The sequence below is a fragment of the Ambystoma mexicanum genome, chromosome 8, assembly GCF_040938575.1.
Source record: "Ambystoma mexicanum isolate Mex_15411 chromosome 8, UKY_AmexF1_1, whole genome shotgun sequence".
In the NCBI taxonomy this organism is placed as follows: Eukaryota; Metazoa; Chordata; class Amphibia; order Caudata; family Ambystomatidae; genus Ambystoma; species Ambystoma mexicanum.
This window is the reverse complement of record NC_090929.1, coordinates 446,623,333-446,645,196: the sequence shown is the minus strand read 5'-3', so window position 1 is coordinate 446,645,196 and position 21,864 is coordinate 446,623,333. Positions and strand designations below refer to the sequence as shown.

The window sequence follows — 21,864 nt, the reverse complement described above, 5'->3', positions numbered from 1 at the left end:
ATTTATTACAGACTACTTTTTCCTAAACTATCATGTTTATTCAGTTGTCATGTGAACCTATCCCTTTGGACCATGCGTGTCTGTGATTGCTCATTGCTGTGCTGTTAATTTTGTTTTGTTAAGCGCTTGAGATAAAAGTGCTATGTAAGTATTGCTAAAATAAAAATGCAGGTCAAGTCTGCTATACTGTTTTCAAAAAAACATTTCTTATTTAAATGCAAAAAGTCTTAATATCCTTCACAAGCAAAAACTGCTTGGCTTCAACCCCACCATATTGTGCTGTTGCTGGATGAACACTCTATGGATGCCATTATAATGTAATTATTTTTCTGCTAGCAGGAGTAAAGTAGCAAATATATATGGATTTTAGTGGCGAAATGGTCTAAACTCCGTTGTATTGTCCATTTCAACCACTCTGCGTTGTCTTTATTCTAGTTTTGATTCTTTTCAATTTTACATATTTTATTGTACAGTGCAAAAATTGAACTTTTACACCAGCATGTATTGAAACATTTAACCAACTGTACACTCAATGTAAGTAGCTCTAAAAATGTTGTAGCTCTGGTAAACGCTGCCTTGTATATTGATGGGCTGTTATGTTTGGATTTCAGATTTTGACACACACATTTGTGCTGCCTTCCTCCAGCCAGGATGATGTTGCGGACACTGTCCCCCCTCCTACTCCTCCACATGCTCTTGGCTGTCCCTGGGTCCTCGCCGGCCTCACAGGGCCATGTCACTGTAGTCTTGATGGGGGCAACTGGAGACCTAGCAAAGAAATACCTCTGGCAGGGGCTGTTCCAGCTCTACCTTGATCAGGTCACCAGTGGGTACACCTTCAGCTTCCATGGAGCAGCTTTAACGGAACCTGCAGCAGGCGAGGCACGAATGTTTGAGGTCCTGAAGGCTCTGATTTGTGAGCCAGATGTGCCTGCCAACCGATGCGCCCTGCTCAAGGATCAGTTCCTCAGGCTAACCCGGTACTGGCAGCTGAAGACTGCCGAGAACTATACAGCAATGATCCGAGAGATTGAGCGCTCCTTGAAGGACGAGGGCCTACTGGAGGCAGGGCGGCTCTTCTACCTGTCAGTGCCACCCTTTGCATATGCTGACATTGCCCGACACATCAACACCACCTGCAGACCCCCGACTGGTGCCTGGCTGCGTGTGGTGCTCGAGAAACCCTTCGGCCATGACTTGGAATCAGCCCAAATACTGGCAACTGAGTTGCAGACCTTCTTTCAAGAAGAGGAAATGTACCGAGTTGATCACTATTTGGGCAAACAGGTGAGCGCTGAGAAAGTGTTTCTTCTCCAACTTACAGAGCCTACTCCTGGCATCCACAGGCTCCTTTCAATTGCTGCATGGGGCACTTCTCCACACTCAGGGCTTTACTCCCCCATTGGGTCCTCTGTTCCTGTCCCATTACCCCACCAATCCTGGTCGATCTCGTCCTTTCTTAAGGTTCTTTTCTTTCACCCATTGTCCATTCTCTGTCCCTGCCTGCCCCTGCAGCCTTTGCAAGGACATTCTCTTCCTTTTCGATGTAAGGGGAGGGAACTGTTGGTTTCCTTGAAGGACCCTTTCTCTTACTTTTTGGGGATGTCTCCTATCTTTCCATCTGCGGGTACATCTCGCTATGAGGTCTTTTTTTTCTTTCCCTGGGGCTGTTCTCTCTTCCCTTGTTGGTCCTTCTCTTCTCATCCTACCTACATCGGCAGCTGCGCCCGGCCAACCCTCCCACCCTTCAGACGTCTGCTGGGTGAACTCATGAGGATGAATGGTAGGGTCTTCAGAACTTCTCTGCATGTGTGCACCATCGTAATTGTTTAGATCTGAACCCAGCTCTTCTTTCTTTCACAGACTGTTGCTCAGATCCTGCCTTTCCGACACCTGAACCATGAGCTGTTGGACCCTCTCTGGAACCGGCGTCATGTGGAGCGAGTGGAAATAGTCCTAAAGGAAACAGTGGATGCTAAAGGTAAGGGGGCACACACCAGAGGCTTTGGAAAATAAGATGATCTTGCTCGTAGACCATGTACCTAGCACAGGTCATTTTTAGTAGTCTGCATCAATAAGGTGCCTGCAGTATTTTGGCACTGAGAAATGAGCCCTGAGACTTCCACTGTTTATTGTCCCACACCCTACACCAGTCAGAATGCACTCCCTCACTCAGACGCTGTGTATGCTAAGCCATGTTTTCTTGTGTCTGTGCCACACTGGGCATTCCCTGCATACTTCTGGCTAAGGTGCTGAGCACTAAGACCCTGGCACTGCGCAAACTAGCTTGTGTTCTAGGTACCTTAAGTCAGCCTCTGGCCACCTTAATTTTCACACCCTATGCCTTGATCTCTCTGTTCTGCACATGCTTGTCTGCACGTGCCATTGCAGAGCAATTGAAATCAACGCACCAGCAAGACAGCGGGATTAGTAACCCAAAGTGTGGGCAAGAGGGACCTTGGAGAGATGGTTATCGATGCGCAAAGAAGACCCAATGCAATCATTTCCTTTTTTTTTGCTTCTAATGGCACGTGTTTTGGAATTGTCAAGGGAGTTCTCCAAGGATAGATACATGGCACGATGCCAAAAAATTATGATTTAATTGTGTCACTGCAGTGCTTTCACCTCCCAGCAACCTTGGCAACTGGGGCATACAAGCAACTGCATGACTACCTGAGGAAGCACTGCACGAACCATGACTTTCAATAAAGAAGCTTGGGGCGCCGGAACTGCTGTTAGCACAGCGTGCTCCGCTCCCCACGCGCCATGCTCTCACTGTGATGGCTCAATGGTTGCATGAGACCACTGGCTTCCTTGGGTGCAGCCCATCAATTGCCTTTCCAGCTCCACGTGGATGACATCCACATAGTTCTCCTGGTAGGAACGAACAACAGCAAGATGACGTTGGGCTGCATCAGCGCAACCCAGGGCTGTGCTACATCTAGAAGGCTCCTCCTTAATGGAGACCAGGCCGAGGCTCCACTGTGAATCTTCTCCACGCACAATCACCTTGCAGCCACACTTAATGTAACACTGGGGCCAGCACCCAACACAAGCCAACTGCTCGAGCAGAGAACCCAAGGGAAGCCTTTGTTTTCAACCTGTGGTTCTCCGCACAAATCATCTTGGCCAAGAGAACTCCACGTGCTGAAAACCCTCAAACCCCCTTGCCCTCCACCACTACAATATATAATCCCCACTTTGTTCCTGCTCTGTGCACTCCTGTGCATTGATTAATGCTCACTCACTGGTCAAGCCCAGACGTGTTTTGTGAACTGATTGAATCTCGAAACTGTGTTTTTGTCACTGAAAGTTGGCTTACTGATGCCTGCAGTCCTGGTTTGTTCTTTGCACCAATTACTGCGTAGCCAGTGCTTCAGTTAAGCTCCTTCTGTCTTTTTATATCCACAAAATGCACAAATAATTAGAAGCCACGAAGTCAAAGACTTCCATATATAGCACTGTGTTCAAAATGTGACTTCCAGTTGTGACATCTCCTAAGTATTCCTAGTCATGGTGATGGTATATTTATTTTCCATGAATGTATCCCAGAGTCCCTCCTTCCACTGTCAGCGGCTGGAAAATACCATGCTGGCATAAATGCATGCCGACTTTTATGGGGGTGGCCGAAACAACTACTCTGTTCCGTACCCCAGCTCCACCTAACAAGTCAATGAAAATAAGAGTAAAAAGCATTTGTAAAAGTTGTGGGCATGCCTTTTTTACGCTGCTCCATTTTGAAAATAGCCTCCTATGATCTGAGAAGCAGCCTTGAATAATTAACTTTCATTTTTAGTTGCACAAATGTGCTACTAGCCTCCTATACCTCGGGAGAGGTCATGGCCGCTTAGGATAATTGCCCTTTCCTAATTTATAACCCCTGGATTTGCCTCGAGCAGTAACTTGAAGGCATGTCATCCGGCAATCATGACTCCCCCCCCCCCCCTCCCTTCTGTTTTCTAGGCATAAAAAGAAAGTATCTGGCAGGCTACCTATGCACTCTGACCTACAGAACTCTGATTGGGCTCTGCAAAAAGCCAACTTGCCCAATATGCAACAAGAGATTTTTCCATTGCAGATTATCCATCACCGCGGCTTTATCTAATATTGAATTTCACAAGCAGATTGCTATTTTGTTCTCCAATAAAATCGGAGGCATTCAGAAGTCCATCAATAGCAAGGTGTCCATCTTTGAGCTCGAGAACCAAACTGCCTGTCATGATGACCCGCTATATTTATTGATTTTTCTCCAGCCTATTACCTGGATATCTTGAACTTGAGAGCCCAGTTCAAGTGTTTATTCTAGCTCCCGCCTTAACATATTATTAAGACTTCAAAAAGACTCCTGCCAGAGGCGTTGTGCTAGGGGGGACTTAAGGGGCTATAGCCCGTGGTCTTTTGGTTGGAGCCCCAGATAGAATCTCAGGAGCTACAACCAAAAGGCTAGTTAGCGCCAAGTCCCAACAGTGCCGACATCAGCGTAGCCCCCGGTCTTTTCCAGACCTAGCAACACCCCAGACTCCTGGTGCTCCTTTACCTAAAGCACGCTAGAATTAAAGCATTATTAAAGACGCCGTCCCTAGATCCTGCCACTCCTTCTAATTTGTGGCCTACCTCTCTGTTCCTCTTGGCCCCAAGGTAATAGAAAATGTGGTTACATCCCAGCTACAGAACATTGTTTAGACCACAGATTTGGACACAACTCTGATTTCCGGCTGCCAGGAGGAGAGGGTCGGTCAGCTCTACTTTCGGTTTTAGATGACTTCACATTTATCGAGGATGGTGGCAGTGTTGCTGCACTGTTATTAGATCGTTCAGTAACATTTGAGGTTCTACGTTAAAATAACGAGAACGAAACCCGAGGTCCAAAACAACGAATTGTTAATGGTCGAATTTTGAAAATGTTTGTTCTCTTTATTTATTGCACTTTTTTTTGGTTTAACAATGCGGGTGGAGACCCCCCCCCCCTTGGAGCCCACCCCACACGGCCCCCTGCGCTCTTTTTATACCCTTACCCAACCCCCTATTTATTTCACAAAAGTGTACAAAAATACAGAACAATTCGACCAAACAAAATGGTTGTTTTCATTTTTTTTTTTTTTTTTGCATTAGTTTTTTGGGGCGTTACTGCATTTGACAAGGTTGTCTATGGTGTCCTTATACCGTGATTACTGGAGGCTGGCATTCGGGGCATGGTTTTGGCTTGGTTCACCACCCTTGTTCCAAGCAGCCAACAGTCAGTTGGGTTAGGCCTAAACACCTCCAACCTTGTTTTTATCTCATGTTGGGTGCCTGGGGCCTCTTCACTATCACCCCTCCTGCTTAACAGCTATTTTCACCCTCTGGCAAAACGTATTTAGAGCAGAATACAGCGATAACCTATGACAAAATTCGGTCCAACTGGACACATAGGGCCTCATTACACGGTAGGTGGTAAGGGTTAACGGTCACCGTTAATGGTAACGGTGACCGTTAACCCTTACCACCTTACTACGAGGTCCCATTGCGGGTTGGGGGATTTAACGCCTGCTTTTTGCAGGCGTTAAAATCCAACCCACAAAGGGACCTCGGAGCTAATTACGGCACCGCAAAATTGCAGTGCCGTAATTAGTGCCTTCCCCATTCCCATAGAGCCCTATGGGGCAGAAATGGGAATGGGGAAGGGCAATGGTGGAAGGGGGATTTACCGCCCCTCCAACCTTGGAATGGGGCGGTTAATCCCCTTTCCACCAAGGCGGTGCCGGTATTTTACCAGCATGAGCCATGGCGCTAATAGCGCCATGGCTCTCCGCCTACCGTGTAATGAGGCCCATAGTCTCTTGTACTCTCACTCTCCTGACCTCCCTTAGCACCCATCCACATGCCTGATCTCTTGGGTTGCTTACTGAAGCCCGGCCAGCCCACCCAATTACTTATCTTGGCCAAAATGCACACATGCATTCTAAGCCTTTATGAGAATTTCCCATACTCTGGTCCCCATTGGCGTTCACGCCACAAGTGCATTGAAACCATATTAATGGGGAAAGGTGCTGTATAAATGACTGCTACAATACAATTGGGCTCCAGTTGTATTCTTATGCCTGCAAAATCCGAATCGTTCTTTGCCCCTGACTGATAGCTGGGTGGACAAGAAGTGCTTTAAGCTAAACTCCGAGCAAGTGGAGTTTCTAATTGTGGAAGTCTCAGGCGATGGCTGGAATCTCTCTTCCTGGTCAATTGGTAACTGCACCTCCCCATTCCCGTGCAAAAAAGCTCTGCTTCAAAATACACGTTTAACAATTTCTGCTTACCACATCCTATTGAATCTTTCTTAATGGAACATTGAAATGTTTTACTGGACGAGGGTGTCGATTTAAAACTACAAATACCACAGTATGGGAGTTGGCACAGCAACCCAATATATATGCCTGTTGCACAGCGGCTGTCCCAGCACCAACTTCGAATGGGCGGATGTCCTAATTAAGTTCTTTAGCATGTAATGTGCCACCAGGTGACGGAGCCACCTGCCGACATATGGTCGTTTTTTAACACCATTAAATAAAATATTCTTTCCGTGACTTTTAAAGTGTCATTGCAATGTACAATCAAACAGTTTGTTCCGCCACTAAAACATTGTATGTATAACCACAACCGTGTGCAGTATAAAAAACAAAACACGGCGTGCCTCATTCTGTAAAGTACTACATGACTGGGACTGGTGTGTATTGTAATCCACATTATACAAGCTATGCTATGCAATGCTGACATGATGAAAAAGTGTGTCTGCCTAGGCAACCCTTGGCTCTCCAGACGTTTTGGATCTACAAGTGCCATCAGCCTTAGGCAGCATAGTGAATGGTGAGGGATGATTGGGGGGACGGGGAGGGGGGGTTGTAGGCCAACAGATATGGAGAGCCGTAGGTTGCCAGGCCTAACGCACAGTAGTGTTGGGCTTGTAATTTCCGTGTTGTGTGTGCATTATTTTACAAGGGTGGTGAAATTGTCTGTGAGGTCTACTCCTTTTTTCTTTTGGGTGTGATCAGTGAGCTGTTGCAGACTAGTCCTTATCCGTTTCTAATCTCAATTGAAGATTTACTGGCTGTCTAGCCTTTGGGTACAAATTTCAGCAGGCATAAAAAGTCACTTGACCCCCTCAGTTCACCAAATGCACAGCACACCGTTTCGCCAAGAGTCCATTATCGCTAGACAGTGGCTAGAGGCAAGTTCACATTTTGTGGCCGAAAATAGCCCATCAGGAATCTGTTCCTGACTGGTCGATTCCCCTGAAAGATTGGTATGGCAGGGATTTTTACCCTCAAAGCACGATGATAAGTTAGCCGATGATACAGATTGTGTCAATTGTTTGACCTTTGTGCTCTTCTCCAGGCCGCACTAGTTTCTACGAGGAGTATGGCGTTGTCCGAGACGTCATCCAAAACCACCTGACGGAAATGCTTATGTATGTGGCCCTTGAGATGCCCCAAGACCCCAGCAGCTCTGACGAGGTCCTCCAAAGAAAACTTCAGACGTTTGGTTCCCTGCAGACCCCGAACAAGGGCAGCACTGTGATTGGCCAGTACCAGGCCTATGCCGGGCAAGTCCGTGAGGAGCTGCAGAAGCCGGAGGAGTACTTTAGCACCACCCCGACTTTCGCAGGTATTGTTTTGAATTGTACCTATTTTTGATTTTTGTATCATGTGCACTATGAACTGAACTGCCTCGAGAGGCTTGCACTGTTTGGGCATTACAGAAAAGAAAGCAGTGGAAAAGACACATAGCTCTCCCTTCATAACCCAGTCAGCTAACCCAATAATGCCCTTACACATATGGGACCTACGACAGAAATAACTCTAAACAACTCTGAGCCTTTCTTTACCAGGAAAGGTTTACAATAATGCTCTACAAAGGTTAAGGGCATCTACTTGGAGGTGCACTCTGGTAAGAAAACGTGTGAATCTCTGACGTGCAAACAAAAAATGTGCTTCAAAGGGACCCAGCACAATTATAAACTCTATGATGATAAAACCTTGATACTTCAAATGTTGTGTTCAACTCCCCTTGCAGTATTCTTGGTCTGTTATCGAGGGAGCTTTGTATAATTATACCCTTTCTTGTGATTTGATATGCTTGCCCTCCATCGTAGGTTCGTTACATGATATTCACTGCTTCATGTCCTCGAGAAATGCATTTGACTTGTTTTTATAAAAATCACTTTCAACCAGTGGTTAAAGGGGGTTTGTCTAGCCCCCTCAAAGTTCTTCAGCAATGGTTCTGTTATAGATTCACATGTTTTGAATACTCTCCCGTTATTTTTATTTTTTTATTTCTTTATTTTATTGGGCATTTGTAAGGCGCATAAACATCAAGAAAATTGTGTTTCAAAGTGCCCACAGGGCAAAGGTAAGGGAACAAGGGAAAATAGGAAGACAATGGAATATGCAAAATACCAAAAAAATGTGGTCCTACTAGGCCTTGTGAACATTTGGACCATGCAAGTGCAGAGAGAGAGAAGTGACAGGGGAAGGGGTAAATGCTAGGAGATCCACAGAGGGGTGAAGTGCCAGGGAGATGGTTGCAAGGCAGCAGGTAAGTGCCAGGCAGTGACCACTGGATGGAAGAGGGGTCACTAGCCCAAATGATAAGTGCAGGCCTGTGAGGCAGCACAGGCCACGTGGTGCTCGAAGGCAAGTGCATGGGCTGAGGGTGCTGCTGGCGATCGGACAGAAGGCCAGGACCCAGAAGGAAACATAAGTGCCCTTGCCACCAATCACAGCAACTGTGGGATTTAGCATGGGAGGAAGAGATGGAAGGAGGAGGAGAAGAGCAATGTCTTGAGGTGTTTGCGGAACTTGAGGAGATCCGGCTTAAGATGGAGAGAGAGAGAGAGAGAGAGAGAGAGGGGGGTGCTGTTTCAGAGGAAGGAGCCAGCCGAAGAGGGGCAACGGCTGCCCGCTCTCGGCTTAGAGAAGCACTTGACAAGTAGAGAGTTGTAATCCGGGGATCGGCGGGATCTGGAAGGAGAGTATTTAGTGATAGCAAGTTGCAGATAGCGTAGTCCCCAGCCCCAGACGGCCTTATGGATGATGCAAAGGGATTTAAATTTGGTCCTTGCAGAAACCAGGAGCCAATGGACAGATGGTAGGGTTGGAGAGATATGGTCCCTGGGCTTAAGGCTAAGGATACGTCTTGCAGCCCTATTCTGGGTTAGCTGGGGGTCGAATAAGAGAAGAGGGTAGATTAAGGAAGAGGCTGTTACAGTAGTTCAGCCTGGAGAGTACCAGAGCTCTGGAGACATTGGGCCTCATTACACGGCATGCGGTAAGGGTTTACCGGTACCGGTACCGGCACCGGTACCGGTAAACCCTTACCGCCTTACTACGAGGTCCCTTTGCCGGACCCGACCTCAACGGCTGGTTTTAGCAGCCGTTAAGGAACGGGCCCGCAAAGGGACCTTGGTGCTAATTACGGTACTGCAATTTGCGGTACCGTAATTAGCTCCTTCCCCATTCCCATTTAGCCCTGTGGGGGCAAAAATGGGAATGGGAATGGGGAAGTGCCTTGGTGAATGGGGAATTACCGCCCCCGCACATCCTTGGAGTAGGGCGGTAATTCCGCCATCCACCAAGGCGGACACAGTAAAATACTGGCAGCAACCATGGCGCTAATAGCGCCATGGTTACCGCATACCGTGTAATGAGGCCCATTGAGCTTCTTGGGGGGGGGGGGCAAAGGAGGATGCCCCTGCGGAGGTGGAGTTGAAAATGGGCCTTCTTTGCAAGATTCAGGATGTGAGGAATGAAAGAAAATGCCCAGGTTTCTGGTCTCAGAGGAAGGAGAGGGTGGAGGGCCCATTTAGGGTGGCCAGAGGTTGCCAGAGTGAAGGGAGAAAAGAGGGAACGGGGGATCGGATAGGAAGAATCTCAGTCTTGCTGGCATTGAGGCAGAGGTTGTTGGAAGTACACCAAGACTGGATAGCTGACAGGCAATTAGTATTGGAATGCTTGATAACCAAGTAACATAGGAGTTTAAATGTTGAATTTAGTTTAAAATAAAACATATACTGCTCCTGCAGCCCTTTTTAAATTGGACTGCACACGTAGTGAGGGATGCTCCGTGTTGATCTCAGTGGTCGGGAGCGGTGCTCCTATGCATCTTTTAATTAAGTTTTACTGTTCCTATACTTTTATTTTAAAATGAAACCGTTCCGGAATGGTTTCGTTTTAAAATAAAAGTGTAGGAAGCAGTTGAAACTTGCACTTTCAGTGCACTGCACTGGGCGTTCCCTTAAACAGCAGGCACCTGTGTTTTGGGGTTTGTATTGTGCATGGGAGAGGGCATGGCAATGGGGTTTGTGGGGAGTGGTCCAGGCCAGTAGGGAACTTGGTTCCACTACTTCTTTTCGTACACTTCGACCACTAGTTGAGCTGCTAGTTTTTTTCCCTTCTAATTCGTAATCAATGCTTGTTTAATTTCATCAGAAAATATGTTCTGCTCGACTGCAGCGGCGTGCAATCCAGGGAGAAACTTCACAGGTTACTCACACCTGCCGGGAACAGCAATTTATTACAGGCCTCTGTAGACCACTGCAGTCTGGATGATGAAAAGTCATAGAAGTCGAGTCTTTATTAATTTAACCGCAAGAATTGCAACAAAAGAAAAATCGACGAGAGTCTTGCCTCTTTCTCTACAGTTTATGCCCTGAATGACCAACAAGACCACTTCCTGGCTATGCTGCTCCAAAAAATAGGGAGCTGGTCCGAGGGGCAAGTAGTGATGGGTGGAGACTTCAATGGTGTCATGGATCCAACTTTAAATAAGACCCTAGCACCCACGAACAATGACAATAGATTCCAACAGGCCCTGGGGAAATTCTTTAGAGATTTAGGGCTGAAAGGGACCATACACACTACTCCGCAGCACAGAGGGGATTCTCGAGAATTGGCATGGCCGTAGTCTCAGTTAGACTAATCTCTCAAATCACTGCAATAGATATCGGAGTTAGATAACTTATGGACCGGCTCCTGTAATCCTACAGATAGAAGCTTCGAGGTGCCGGACCGGGACCCTGAAGCAATGGTGACTGAATGAGATGATCCTTGGAGATATGGCCTTTCAGGGTCATGTGGAACTGGTAATTGGGGATTATTTTAAGGAAAAAAAGATACTGGGCAAGTAGACTGGTGCACAGTTTGGGATACAGTGGATGCGGTTATCCGGAGTGAGTTTATTTCTCAGACATCTGCCTACCTACGGGACAGAGAATTGCATCGTATAGAGTTGGACAGGGAGGTGAGAGCGGCAAAGACCCAACATAAAACCAGGCAGTCCCTCAAAACATTACAGACCTTTTTTTATTGTTTTAAGGTATAACTTCTCACAACAAAGTAAGGTACAACATGAAATGATTGGGTAGTTTGAAAACTGTCCATGAGTACTAGAGGGTTTGCCCTCATGAAACAACCGGGAAGTAGTCCGTAGGATGAGGTCCACAGGGATCCAGGCCATACTCCCTCAAACCTCCCCCTTCCATTTCCCCCCATATTTTCTCACTCTTCCCCAAGCAACTCCAGGCATTATAGACTCTGCAAATGTACATGCAGCCATCCACTTACTCAGTCTGGGACGTTCCGCCACCCCCCCATACAGAAGCAATAGCCCATTTCATCAAGCCAGCAGCAGTGGACAGAAATAGCTTTTCATATTTGCTAAAAGCAGTTTCCCCCCAGTTCCCCAAGAGTAAAAGTTTTGGATCCAGCGGGATCTGCAGGCCCAGGGCCCTATCCAGTTTGTCTAAGCATTTCCTCCAGAAGTGAAGATCTTGCAGGCAATCCCAAATGGTGTGCATCAAGGTACCCTTAGACCCCTTAAATCGCAGACAGCAGACGCGGTCCGTGCAACCCCATTGAAACAGTGCTACCCGGGTGTAATATAACCTATGGAGTATTTTGAGTTGTATCGGCCATATTCTGTCCTGGATCCCAGTCTCCCTGGGAAACATCAACACCTCCACCCATTCTTCCGCTTCTAGGGAGCCCACATCTCTTTACCACCTGGCCTTGAGGCTTGTTAGATCCCTGGACCCAAAGGCCTTAATAACCTTCGGGTGGATGCACTCTGGGAGTAAATTTGACTCAAGAGGGGAACATGGTGGGATATCTGCTAGGGTTTAGAATTGGGCGTGTAGGGCATGTGAGAACTGCAAGTAGTGAAATTGTTTGGAGGTCGGGAGTCCGAACAACGTTCGGATCTTTTCAAAGGGAATCAGTCTGTCCTCTTTCACATCCGAAAGATACAATATGTTATGCCTCTCCAAGTCCCAAGACCACCCATCCTGTCGACTTCCGGGGGTTGTGCGTTGTGCCATAGGTGCTGGAGTAAGGTTGCCCGACCACCCCACCCCACTTGTTGATGCGCCTCTGCCCAGGCCACTCATTAGTGTGATGCATCATACAAACGAGTGATAGCTTCTTTTGGTCCCTGTATAGGAATTGAGTATGGCATAGTCCCTGCAACCACCTCCTCTCAATCCCGAACATGTGGGAATGTAGGTTCTCGATGTAACTAATCATACACTAATGTCGGTTGACCAGCCCAGTAATAGCTTTGCATGTGAGGCAGCCCAATGCCTCCCTCCTAGACCGATATTTGCAATGTAGCCAGGGCAATACAGGCTTGCCCGCCTCCCCATAAAGGATTTCGGAGGGCAATCTCCACTTTAGCAACTTCTTCCTTGGGGATGAGCAGCAGAGCGTTTTGCAAGATGTATAGCTATCTAGGTAGGGTCAGCATTTTAAATGGAGCTGCTTTCCCTAACAATGTTAGTGGGAGGGACTTCGGTGAGTTACATCCTGAGAAAACCTGTTGGTGATAGGGTGGAGGTTTGCACTAATACAATCATTGAGGTTGGGCCAACCCATATACCCAGATATTTAAAGCCTGTGCAGGATACCTGGAAAGGACAGTCGCGAGGGACAGCGTCATCCGCTCCATGAAGCGGAAAGAGAATAGATTTCCGCCAGGTCACCCTAAGGACATGCTTTCCTGATACACTCGCAATGTGTGTATGATCCAGTGAAAGGCCTACTATGGTGCCCCCAAAGAAACCAGGAGGTCATCTGCATAAAGGGAGTCTCGCCCGCCTCCTGACCCCCATGCTGCCATTGCAACCCTGACCAAGTCGGATCCGACCATAACTAGATTGCCAGGGGTTCAATGGCTAATGTAAACAGATGAGGGGAGAGAACACAGCCCTCCGAGGGGAAAAGGTCCTTGATGACACGCCATTAACGCGCATCTCGGCTATCGACGAAGCATAGACCAGGCAGACTTGTAGTTCAGACCGAACCCCATCCGCATCATAGTTTCCCAGAGAATGTCCCATTTCACTGAGTCGTAGGCCTTTTCAAAATCCACTGAAAGCAGAGCGAGCGGGTCTACCACTTTAGACGCCTGGGATATTGCCACATGTCGTCTGCGGACATTCATGCATGTGGATTTTTTTCCGGCATGAACCTGGCATTGGTCCGGGTGAACCAGGGAGGTAATCACAGCATTAAGATGGTCCGCGAGTGCCCTGGCTAGAATGTTCACTTCTCCATTAATCAAGGAGGTAGGCCTATAGGAGGCACAGAGTTCAGGGGGTTTGCAGGCCATCCTAAGATTCGGTGGAGGGATTATGTTGGATCTAGAACTTGTGAACATGTTATGCATATGGTAGCGTGTTAGATCGGAGAGTTTCTTCCACACCTCAACTGGAAAACCGTTTGGATCCTGACCTTTACAGGACTGGAGGCGGGAGATGGCAGTGGACATCTCCTGCTCTCTAGCATCGGCTTCCAAGTCACACACCTATTGAGGTGTTAGCCACGGGAGATCCAGATAATCCAGGAAATGGAATCCTGGTGAGGGATCCCGATCTCGGTGAGTACGATAGAGCTCTTCGTGATAAGCAGCTAATACCTCAGATTCTGGAATCCTCAATGACTCTATGCCCCCCCGGCATCTGTTGCCTTCCTCATGTGTCTATTACCATCGTCCCTCCTTTCGTACCATGCTGGTATCTTCCTGGCTCTGTCACCCGCCTCGTACATCTGACTGCACCTAACCCAGTGATCCTGTTTGCCGTTATCCAGGGCTATGTTCCTGAGCTTCTTTTGGGCTTGAAAGGGAATGTCCTGCTCCTGTAAGGAACCTGACTCGATGAAGGCTTCTTCTGCAGAGATCCTGAGGTCTTCTGCCACCTGTACTGTTTGTGTATACACCTTCTTTTGTGCGGAAACCAGAGAGATCACTTTACCCCCTAAGGAACGCTTTATAGCCCTCCCACAGCATCACTGAAGTGTCCACTAACTACTCATTCAGCTGCGAAGTACTCTGTGGTTTTAGCGTTTGTCTTCCAAGTAATTTGTGAAGCCGAGATAGTAGCTGTTGAGGGGCCAAGGTGGTCTAGATTGTTGTTTCCCCATTGCGAGTTTCATTATGAGTAGGGAGTGATCTGATATACACCTGGCCAAAAAACGTGATAGCAGTAAGTTTTGTGTGATGCCCCTTCAGGAATGAAGAAGTCGTCCAGTCTGGACATGGATCCATGCGCCCCCAAGAGAAATGAGAAGTCATGTTCCTGGCCTTGTAGTGCTCTCCACGCGTCTACCAGTCTGAGTGCGACCAAAAATGTGTGCAACTTCATAGGGGTTTGTGAGTGTCTACCACTAAGGTGGGTCCGGTCCCTACGTGAATCCATCACATCATTGAAATTACGCCCAAGAACCCAGGTCAGCGAGATTGGAGATCGTTCAACAGTTCCAGGGTTAGGGGTGGAGGAGCGTATACCGAGACCATACCCTAGACCTCTCCCCACAGTTCCCCTCTTACCAGCACAAACGCCACTGAGCAGCTAGCACCCACGCTGCAGGGAGGCTGAGCATGCTCCCTGCTCTGTTCGGTGTCCCGCTCCAGCTCACCGGGGCATCAGAAGGCCTCCATAGGGACATCTGTTTTGCCGTCAGGCCCCTCCAGTGCCGATGGTGCTCAGGCCTCGTGGATCGCACGGATGTTGGGCCACAGTCCAAGAAGGCGCATGGGGGTCCAAAGCCCTTGGCAACAGCCACTGCTCTCAGGATCGCCCACACCAAATTTCACTGGAGCCAGAGGAAAATGCTCAGCCGGAACTGCCCTGCCTTATCGCATGCAGCAGTTCCCTTTTTGGACCTTTTCAGCAGGGGATAATCGTCAGGATGTACACGGCCCCAGCAGAGCCGATCGAGCTCACAGCTTCATTCTGCCACTGCGCAACAGTGCCCCCCATCCCAGGCAATCTTCCTTGCTGGGAACGGCAGAAGGACTAATCCTTTCCTTAGAAACATTGGACAGGTTCTCACAGCAGCCCCGGACCGAAGAGAAGCTATGTTTGTCTCTGTCTGCACTTTCATGCTGACTAAAGCCTCTGTGAGCACCTGAAAACACTTTCAAGCCACTTCAAAGACCCAATAGAGCTACCTTTGACAATCTACAATTTTAAAGACTTCAAGCTTTTGCAAGATATGCTAACTTGCCAGTTTGCCAGCTTCTTGGAGCCATAGCCAATGTTTAACCATATCACATTGGTGAGCCCAGTCGAGCCAGCTCACTGCGTAGATCCTCACATCGCTGCGTGTCTCAAGCGTCTTCGACACTGCTGTTGGCACCATGTTTTTGAATCTGGTCGAACTAGCTCAACCAACTCAACTCACCTGAAAGCATGCAGAAGCTCTGCTCATCACTATCAAGTCGCTAAAAGAAGACATTAAAATATTTATAGTGGTTCTCTCTATTAAGTAAACCCCAGGCTAAAATGAGTGCATCTAAACCCTATACTAAGTATCAGAATCTACCACTGTTCAAGGTATGTAACCAGTTTTTAGCAGTACTTTGCAAAGTTACTCACAGTTCTTACATCAGAAGCAAAGTGGCTTGATGTGGCAGGTAGTACTAGAAGCAGTACATAATATTTGTATGAAAGCAAAGTCCGGCTTCCCTTGAAGGGAGAGGGCAGCTACCTACTCCAATTGTGCTGGGGGGTTGACCCCTGACAGGATGCCCAGACTCAAGTTCCACCACCACAAGCGAGCCCCAGGCTCTAAGGTTATGCTTGATTTGATTTATTTTATTGTAATATCTGTTCAGTGCTTGTGCTACCCAGAGGATCTCGGAGCACCTTACAAGATTCAAAGGTTGAAAAGGTGAGAAGTGAAACTGAAGTAAAAAAAATATTTGCAGGCTAGGCTAGGAGGTTTAGGATAGACAAGTGGTAGCAGGCAAGGTGGAGGGCCAGAGCTTTGTTGTAAAAAAACAAAAAAAACGGAATAGGCAGATGCAAGCAACTCTGCCTCCTAAACCCTGATCAAGACATGTAATGACCCCATGTAAGTTAAAACCTTTGAGGACAGCAGCTCTGACCACTGGCTCTGGTGTTGGAGGTTCCGGGTAGAAGGTGCAGAGTGGAATGGATCTGGCAATTTAGCGGTTCAGTCTCTGACAGTGACCTAACAAAATGGATCTCCACCAGGCGGGTCTCCATCTAGTCAAATCTATCGCACCAACCCCATTGTTTCCCATCAGAGAACTGCATAGTACATTGTACATATCTAAATTGTGTAAACTATTTTTTTCCTAATTTGCATCACATGTAATAAAAAATGTTCCAATACATAACATACTGTACGATCTTGGGCTTGCATGAAGCAAAAATGGACGACTGTGATTGAACTTTGCAAACTACCCCAAATAAGTCAAATACTAATTACTTACCTTGACGTTAATATACTCTGTTCTTAAGATTGGCTTGGCCTCATTAGGATTAGTATTAAGTACTGGTGTTGACTTCTAACCTTATGTGGCCTAGATATATCCCTCCCACTTTAGAATATTGTAATAATGTTATTTGAACTGTTAAAATATAAATGATGGTGTGTGCCCCGTTTTGGACAACAAACTGCGACTGTGTATGTATTAGTTTACTTGCCTTTTAGTATATTTGACGTAATGCATATGTGTTGTTAATTAAATATAATATGTGTGTACTTCCCTATATCGACCATTGAGTGCTTGGCAATCTTTTGTGCATGTTAATTGTACTTTACAGCAAACATCTCATATTCGTAGTTTAAACCGTACTCCTCAACCCATGTACCAAGTGAGAGTCGGGTTAGACTTTTTTGTGAAATCTTTGCAAGTTCACCAAGGTGGGGCTCCCAGAACCCTACACCAGTAGTGGTTCTAAAAAACCTCTCAGCACCTCTTCAGAAGATTAAAGTAGGTATTCTCCCTGGAGCTATGCTAGTTCAGTTTGCAAACGTCTTATGTAAAGTGGTGCTCCAGAAAGCCTGACCTTCTCAACATGTAAAACTCCTACTTTTCACTGGTGGAAACATGCAGCTCTCAGCCATGTTTAGAATGCAACAGTACTGACAATTGAAGCAGGGCATTGATGATATGTACAAGTGCATGGCTATGGAGCCAGCTAAATGAAAGATCATCTGGGAAAAAGAACTTTGTACTGATCCATCAAAGAAGAGGCTCATGAGGCACTGGTGGCATGGCTGTGATGAAATGAATGATTGCACTCTTTCTCTCTCTCTCTCTCTTTCATTCTCTCTTTTTTTTTTCTTTTTTTTCTCCTTCTCTTTTTCTTTCTTTTTGTCTCTCTCTAGGACACACTAGGCAGGTTAGGTTTTTATAAAAAAAGAAGTTAATCCAATGTTACATATACATTTGAAATTGGCATAGAGGTATGGTGATTCCAGGTTCATCTTTAAGTGGGCCAGAGCTAAGCCCTAGCAATCTTCAAAAATTGTTCATGAGCCAGCCCCAGGTCTTCCCCAGTCCCAACGAAAAGCACCAGCTGGATCTTTTTTTCCTGCACACCATGCTTGATACAGTGACCATCCTGAGCGCATGCTAAATCGAGTGATTATGGTATACGTGAAGGGAAACCAGAAGCAGGCATCACTCAATCAGGACAGCCAATGCCTCATTCTCAAGGGCAAAGCTGTCCAAATGAGAATATATGATGTGTGATTTGCAGTCCATTTATTATTAGGCTGTCTAATGGTGCAGAAGTACGAGTCCGACACAGTGGTGATTGTCAAAGACTTTTATTGTAATGAAAAGAAAACCTATCTTGCCCTATTTCTAAGAGGGGTTTCCGTGCCTCAACTAAAAAGTGCTACGTTGTATGTCAGTGTGTCTAACGTAAAGAGTCCACAGTCCTGTGTCAAAAATCTTATTTCCTTCCCTTAAACTACAAAAAAAAAACGAAATAACTGAGGCACTTTCAAGAAGTCTAAACTTAGACTATACTTTGATGGTATGTATCTCTTCCTCTGGTTAGAGTCCCATAATGAAGCAACATAAAATTCATGTTCATCAGCTTCTGCAGGTATTGTCACAAGTCTCTCCCCTTCTCACTTGTTTTTGTTGTTTGCTTGAGACCTTCTTTGGTGACTTCTTTCGCACGGTCCGGGATTTGTATAAACCCGTGTGCTGGTCTTTGGATTCCAGCGTGAGGATTACAGTCCAACTCCAGGATACGTTCAGATGTCCAGGACGGAGACCAGGAAGGAGCAATGTCCGAGCTCGGAGAGACGGAACGGCATGGCCCGAGTGCGGGTGAAAATCAAGGAAGGAAGGAAGGAAGGAAGGAAGGAAGGAAGGAAGGAAGGAAGGAAGGAAGGAAGGAAGGAAGGAAGGAAGGAAGGAAGGAAGGAAGGAAGGAAGGAAGGAAGGAAGGAAGGAAGGAAGGAAGGAAGGAAGGAAGGAAGGAAGGAAGGAAGGAAGGAAGGAAGGAAGGAAGGAAGGAAGGAAGGAAGGAAGGAAGGAAGGAAGGAAGGAAGGAAGGAAGGAAGGAAGGAAGGAAGGAAGGAAGGAAGGAAGGAAGGAAGGAAGGAAGGAAGGAAGGAAGGAAGGAAGCCCCGAGCGAACTCCAGCAACACACGTTCAACTACAGCAAGCGGTAGCGTTGAGATGCACAGAGCGGCGGGGCGTGTCTGTTTAGTAGAATGCAGAGCATGGAGCGCAAGGACTGGCAAGCAGCGTTCCGTAGCAGGCGGCCATGTTGGAAGGTTTACTGTATTCAATCCACTATGAGTCAGGGACCAGGAAGTCCAAAAAGGACGTAGACGACGGTTCATGACAGTATGCCTCCTCTGAAGCCCAAGTCCTCTAGGTTTGCCTGGATGGATAAGATGGTATCTTTGAATCAGCCTGGGGGCATTCATGTTTGACACAGGTTTCCAAGTGCGCTCACTGGGAGGATAACTTTTCCACTCGACCAAATATTGTAATTGACCACTTCGGTACCTAGAGTCACAGATTCTGGAGACCTCCTATTCGAGTTAGTCATTGACAATCACTGGGGTAGGTCTTGGAGCAGTTCGAGAGGGCTGAACATATGGTTTTTAGCAGAGAGGTGTGGAAGACTGGATGGATCCTTTTCCATGATTCTGGTAGTCGGAGTCGAAAGGCCACTGGATTGACAATTTGTTTTATAGAAAAAGGCCCGTAATACCTGGGAGCCAATTTATTTGGTTGTAGGTGACGGGGAAGGAGTTTCGAGGATAACCAGACTTTATCGCCTACTGAATAGGAAGGCCCAGGTCTTCTTTTGGAGTCTGCATAATGTTTAACGCCTCTTCAGGCCTTTTCTAGGTGTTCCTTTGCTTCTTTGTGCACATTAATAAGTGTTTCAATCCAGGAATCAACCGCAGGAACTGGGGTAGGGTGTGGGAGAATGGACAGTAGGACTGAAGGATGAAATCCTTGACTACAGAAGAAAGGACTGGTTTTGATAGCTGAATGATCTGAATTGTTGTATGCAAATTCGGTCACAGGTATTAAGAGTGACCAATCATCTTGGACCTTGGTGGCAAAGCAACAAAGATACTGTTCCAGGGTTTGGTTTACTCGTTCAGTGACTCCATTGGTCTGTGGGTGGTAACCCAAAAACAAGGCACGTTGGATTCCCAGTATACAACATAACTGTTTCCAGAACTGGGATATGTACTGGGGCCCTCGGTCAGAAATGATCTTGGAAGGTAGCCCATGAAGCCGGAATATGTGTTCCAGGAAAATTCCAGCAAGTTCAGATGAGGATTGCAGTTTGTATAAAGGTGTGAAATGAGCCATATGAGTGAACAAATCAATGGTAACCATTATAGTTGTGTAGCCCCTGGAAGAGGGTAGTTTCACGATAAAATCCGTAGCAATGATTTCCCAGGGTCTTGTTGGTATTGCTGGTTGGAGGAGGAGGTCTGCTGGTCTTTTGTTATCATGTTTGTTCCAATTGCAGACTGCACATGTCTGGATATGGATCTTGATATCATCCTTCATTTTTGACCACCAAAACTGTCTTTGTATTAGATGGAGAGTGTTGGTGATGCCACAATGTCCTGAATGGAGGATATCCTGGCATAGGCTTGTGATCTTTTGTCTCAGTCCAGGGGTGGGAATGACCAAGCGATTGTCCTTGAACAGGTATCCATCCTTTGTTTTGAGATTCCATCGATTGTTTCCCTTAAACTCCTTCCAAGGTTCAGAGGACTGGGTTTGAATTTGAATATCCTCCAAGAGGGTAATTGCTTGGGCAACAAATATTGTGTGGGGAAACATCTTAGGAAAGGTCCGATCTTCAAGGGGTTCATAATCAGGACGTCTGGATAAAGCATCGGCTATAATGTTATGTGTTCCAGGGACATGATGGATTTGAAATTGGTATTGGGCAAAAAAGAAGGCCCAACGGGCTTGACGACTATTTCTACATTATAGGGATTGCAGGACTTGAAGATTCCGATGGTCCGTGCAGACTTGTACCTGGTGTTTGGCTCCCAAAAGAAGATGATGCCAATCAGTGAAGGCTTGACGGATAGCTAGCAATTCCTTTTCCAGGGCGGAATAATGAGTTTCACTGGGGGTCAAGGTGTGAGAGAGATAGGCGATGGGGTGTTCTAACTTGTCGCCAAGTTCCTGTTTCAGGACTGCCCCAATGGTGTAGTTGGAGGCATCATTTTCGACAAGAAAAGGTTGATCAATGTCTGGTTGAGCTAGGATGGGAGCTTGTGTGAACTCCGACTTCAACCGCAGAAATGCCGAATCTTGGGTTGAGGTCCACCGAAAGGGGGTATCTTTCTTTAACAATGTAACAATAGGATGCACAATTTCAGAAAATGCTGGTATAAATTTCCGGTAGAAGTTAGCAAGCCCTAAGAAGGATTGAATTTGTTTTACAGTGGTTGGAACAGGCCAGGATAGAATGGAATCAACCTTTGAGGGATCCATTCCAATTCCTTTTGGGCTAAGAAAGAATCCGAGATAGTGAACAGTTGATACATGGAAAAGACACTTCTCGGGTTTATCCAGGAGTTTATGTTCACGCAGACGTAAGACTGTCTTTAAGTGCTCTTCATGTTTCAGGTGGTCCTTGGAGTATATCAGTATGTCGTCCAGATATACAATGACGAAGAGGAACAGCATATCAGAAAACACCCGATCCATAAAACGTTGGAAGATCGCTGGGGAATTGGCAAGTCCAAAGGGCATAACCAAGTATTCAAAGTGGCCAAAGGGTGTTCTAAAGGCTGTTTTCCATTTGTCACCTTCCTTTATACGAATAAGATGATAGGCACCCCTGAGATCTAATTTTGTGAAGACGACTGCACCTCTGACTGCTCCCAGGATGTCCGAGAGGAGAGGCAATGGGTAACGATCCTTGAGAGTACACTGGTTAAGGCCACGGTAATCTAGGCATGGTCTAAACTCCCTGGAATCCTTTTTGGGAACAAAAAATAGAGAAGCGCTCGCCGGGGACTTGGAGGGTCGTATAGTTCAATTTTCCAAGTTGGTATCCAGGTATTC

The 21,864-nt window shown here is 46.7% G+C and overlaps 1 protein-coding gene across 3 annotated transcripts in view; it reads left to right on the top strand.

The window, feature by feature from the left end:
• Nucleotides 1-21,864, top strand: part of H6PD (hexose-6-phosphate dehydrogenase/glucose 1-dehydrogenase) — a 155,413-nt gene that overhangs the window by 91,170 nt on the left and 42,379 nt on the right. For all 3 annotated transcript variants that reach the window (XM_069610029.1, XM_069610027.1, XM_069610028.1), the window contains exons 2-4: nt 612-1,287; nt 1,864-1,981; nt 7,366-7,635. In XM_069610029.1, the coding sequence (XP_069466130.1) occupies nt 652-1,287; nt 1,864-1,981; nt 7,366-7,635 (1,024 nt within the window). In that variant the 5' untranslated portion in view covers nt 612-651. The remainder of the gene's footprint in view (nt 1-611; nt 1,288-1,863; nt 1,982-7,365; nt 7,636-21,864) is intronic.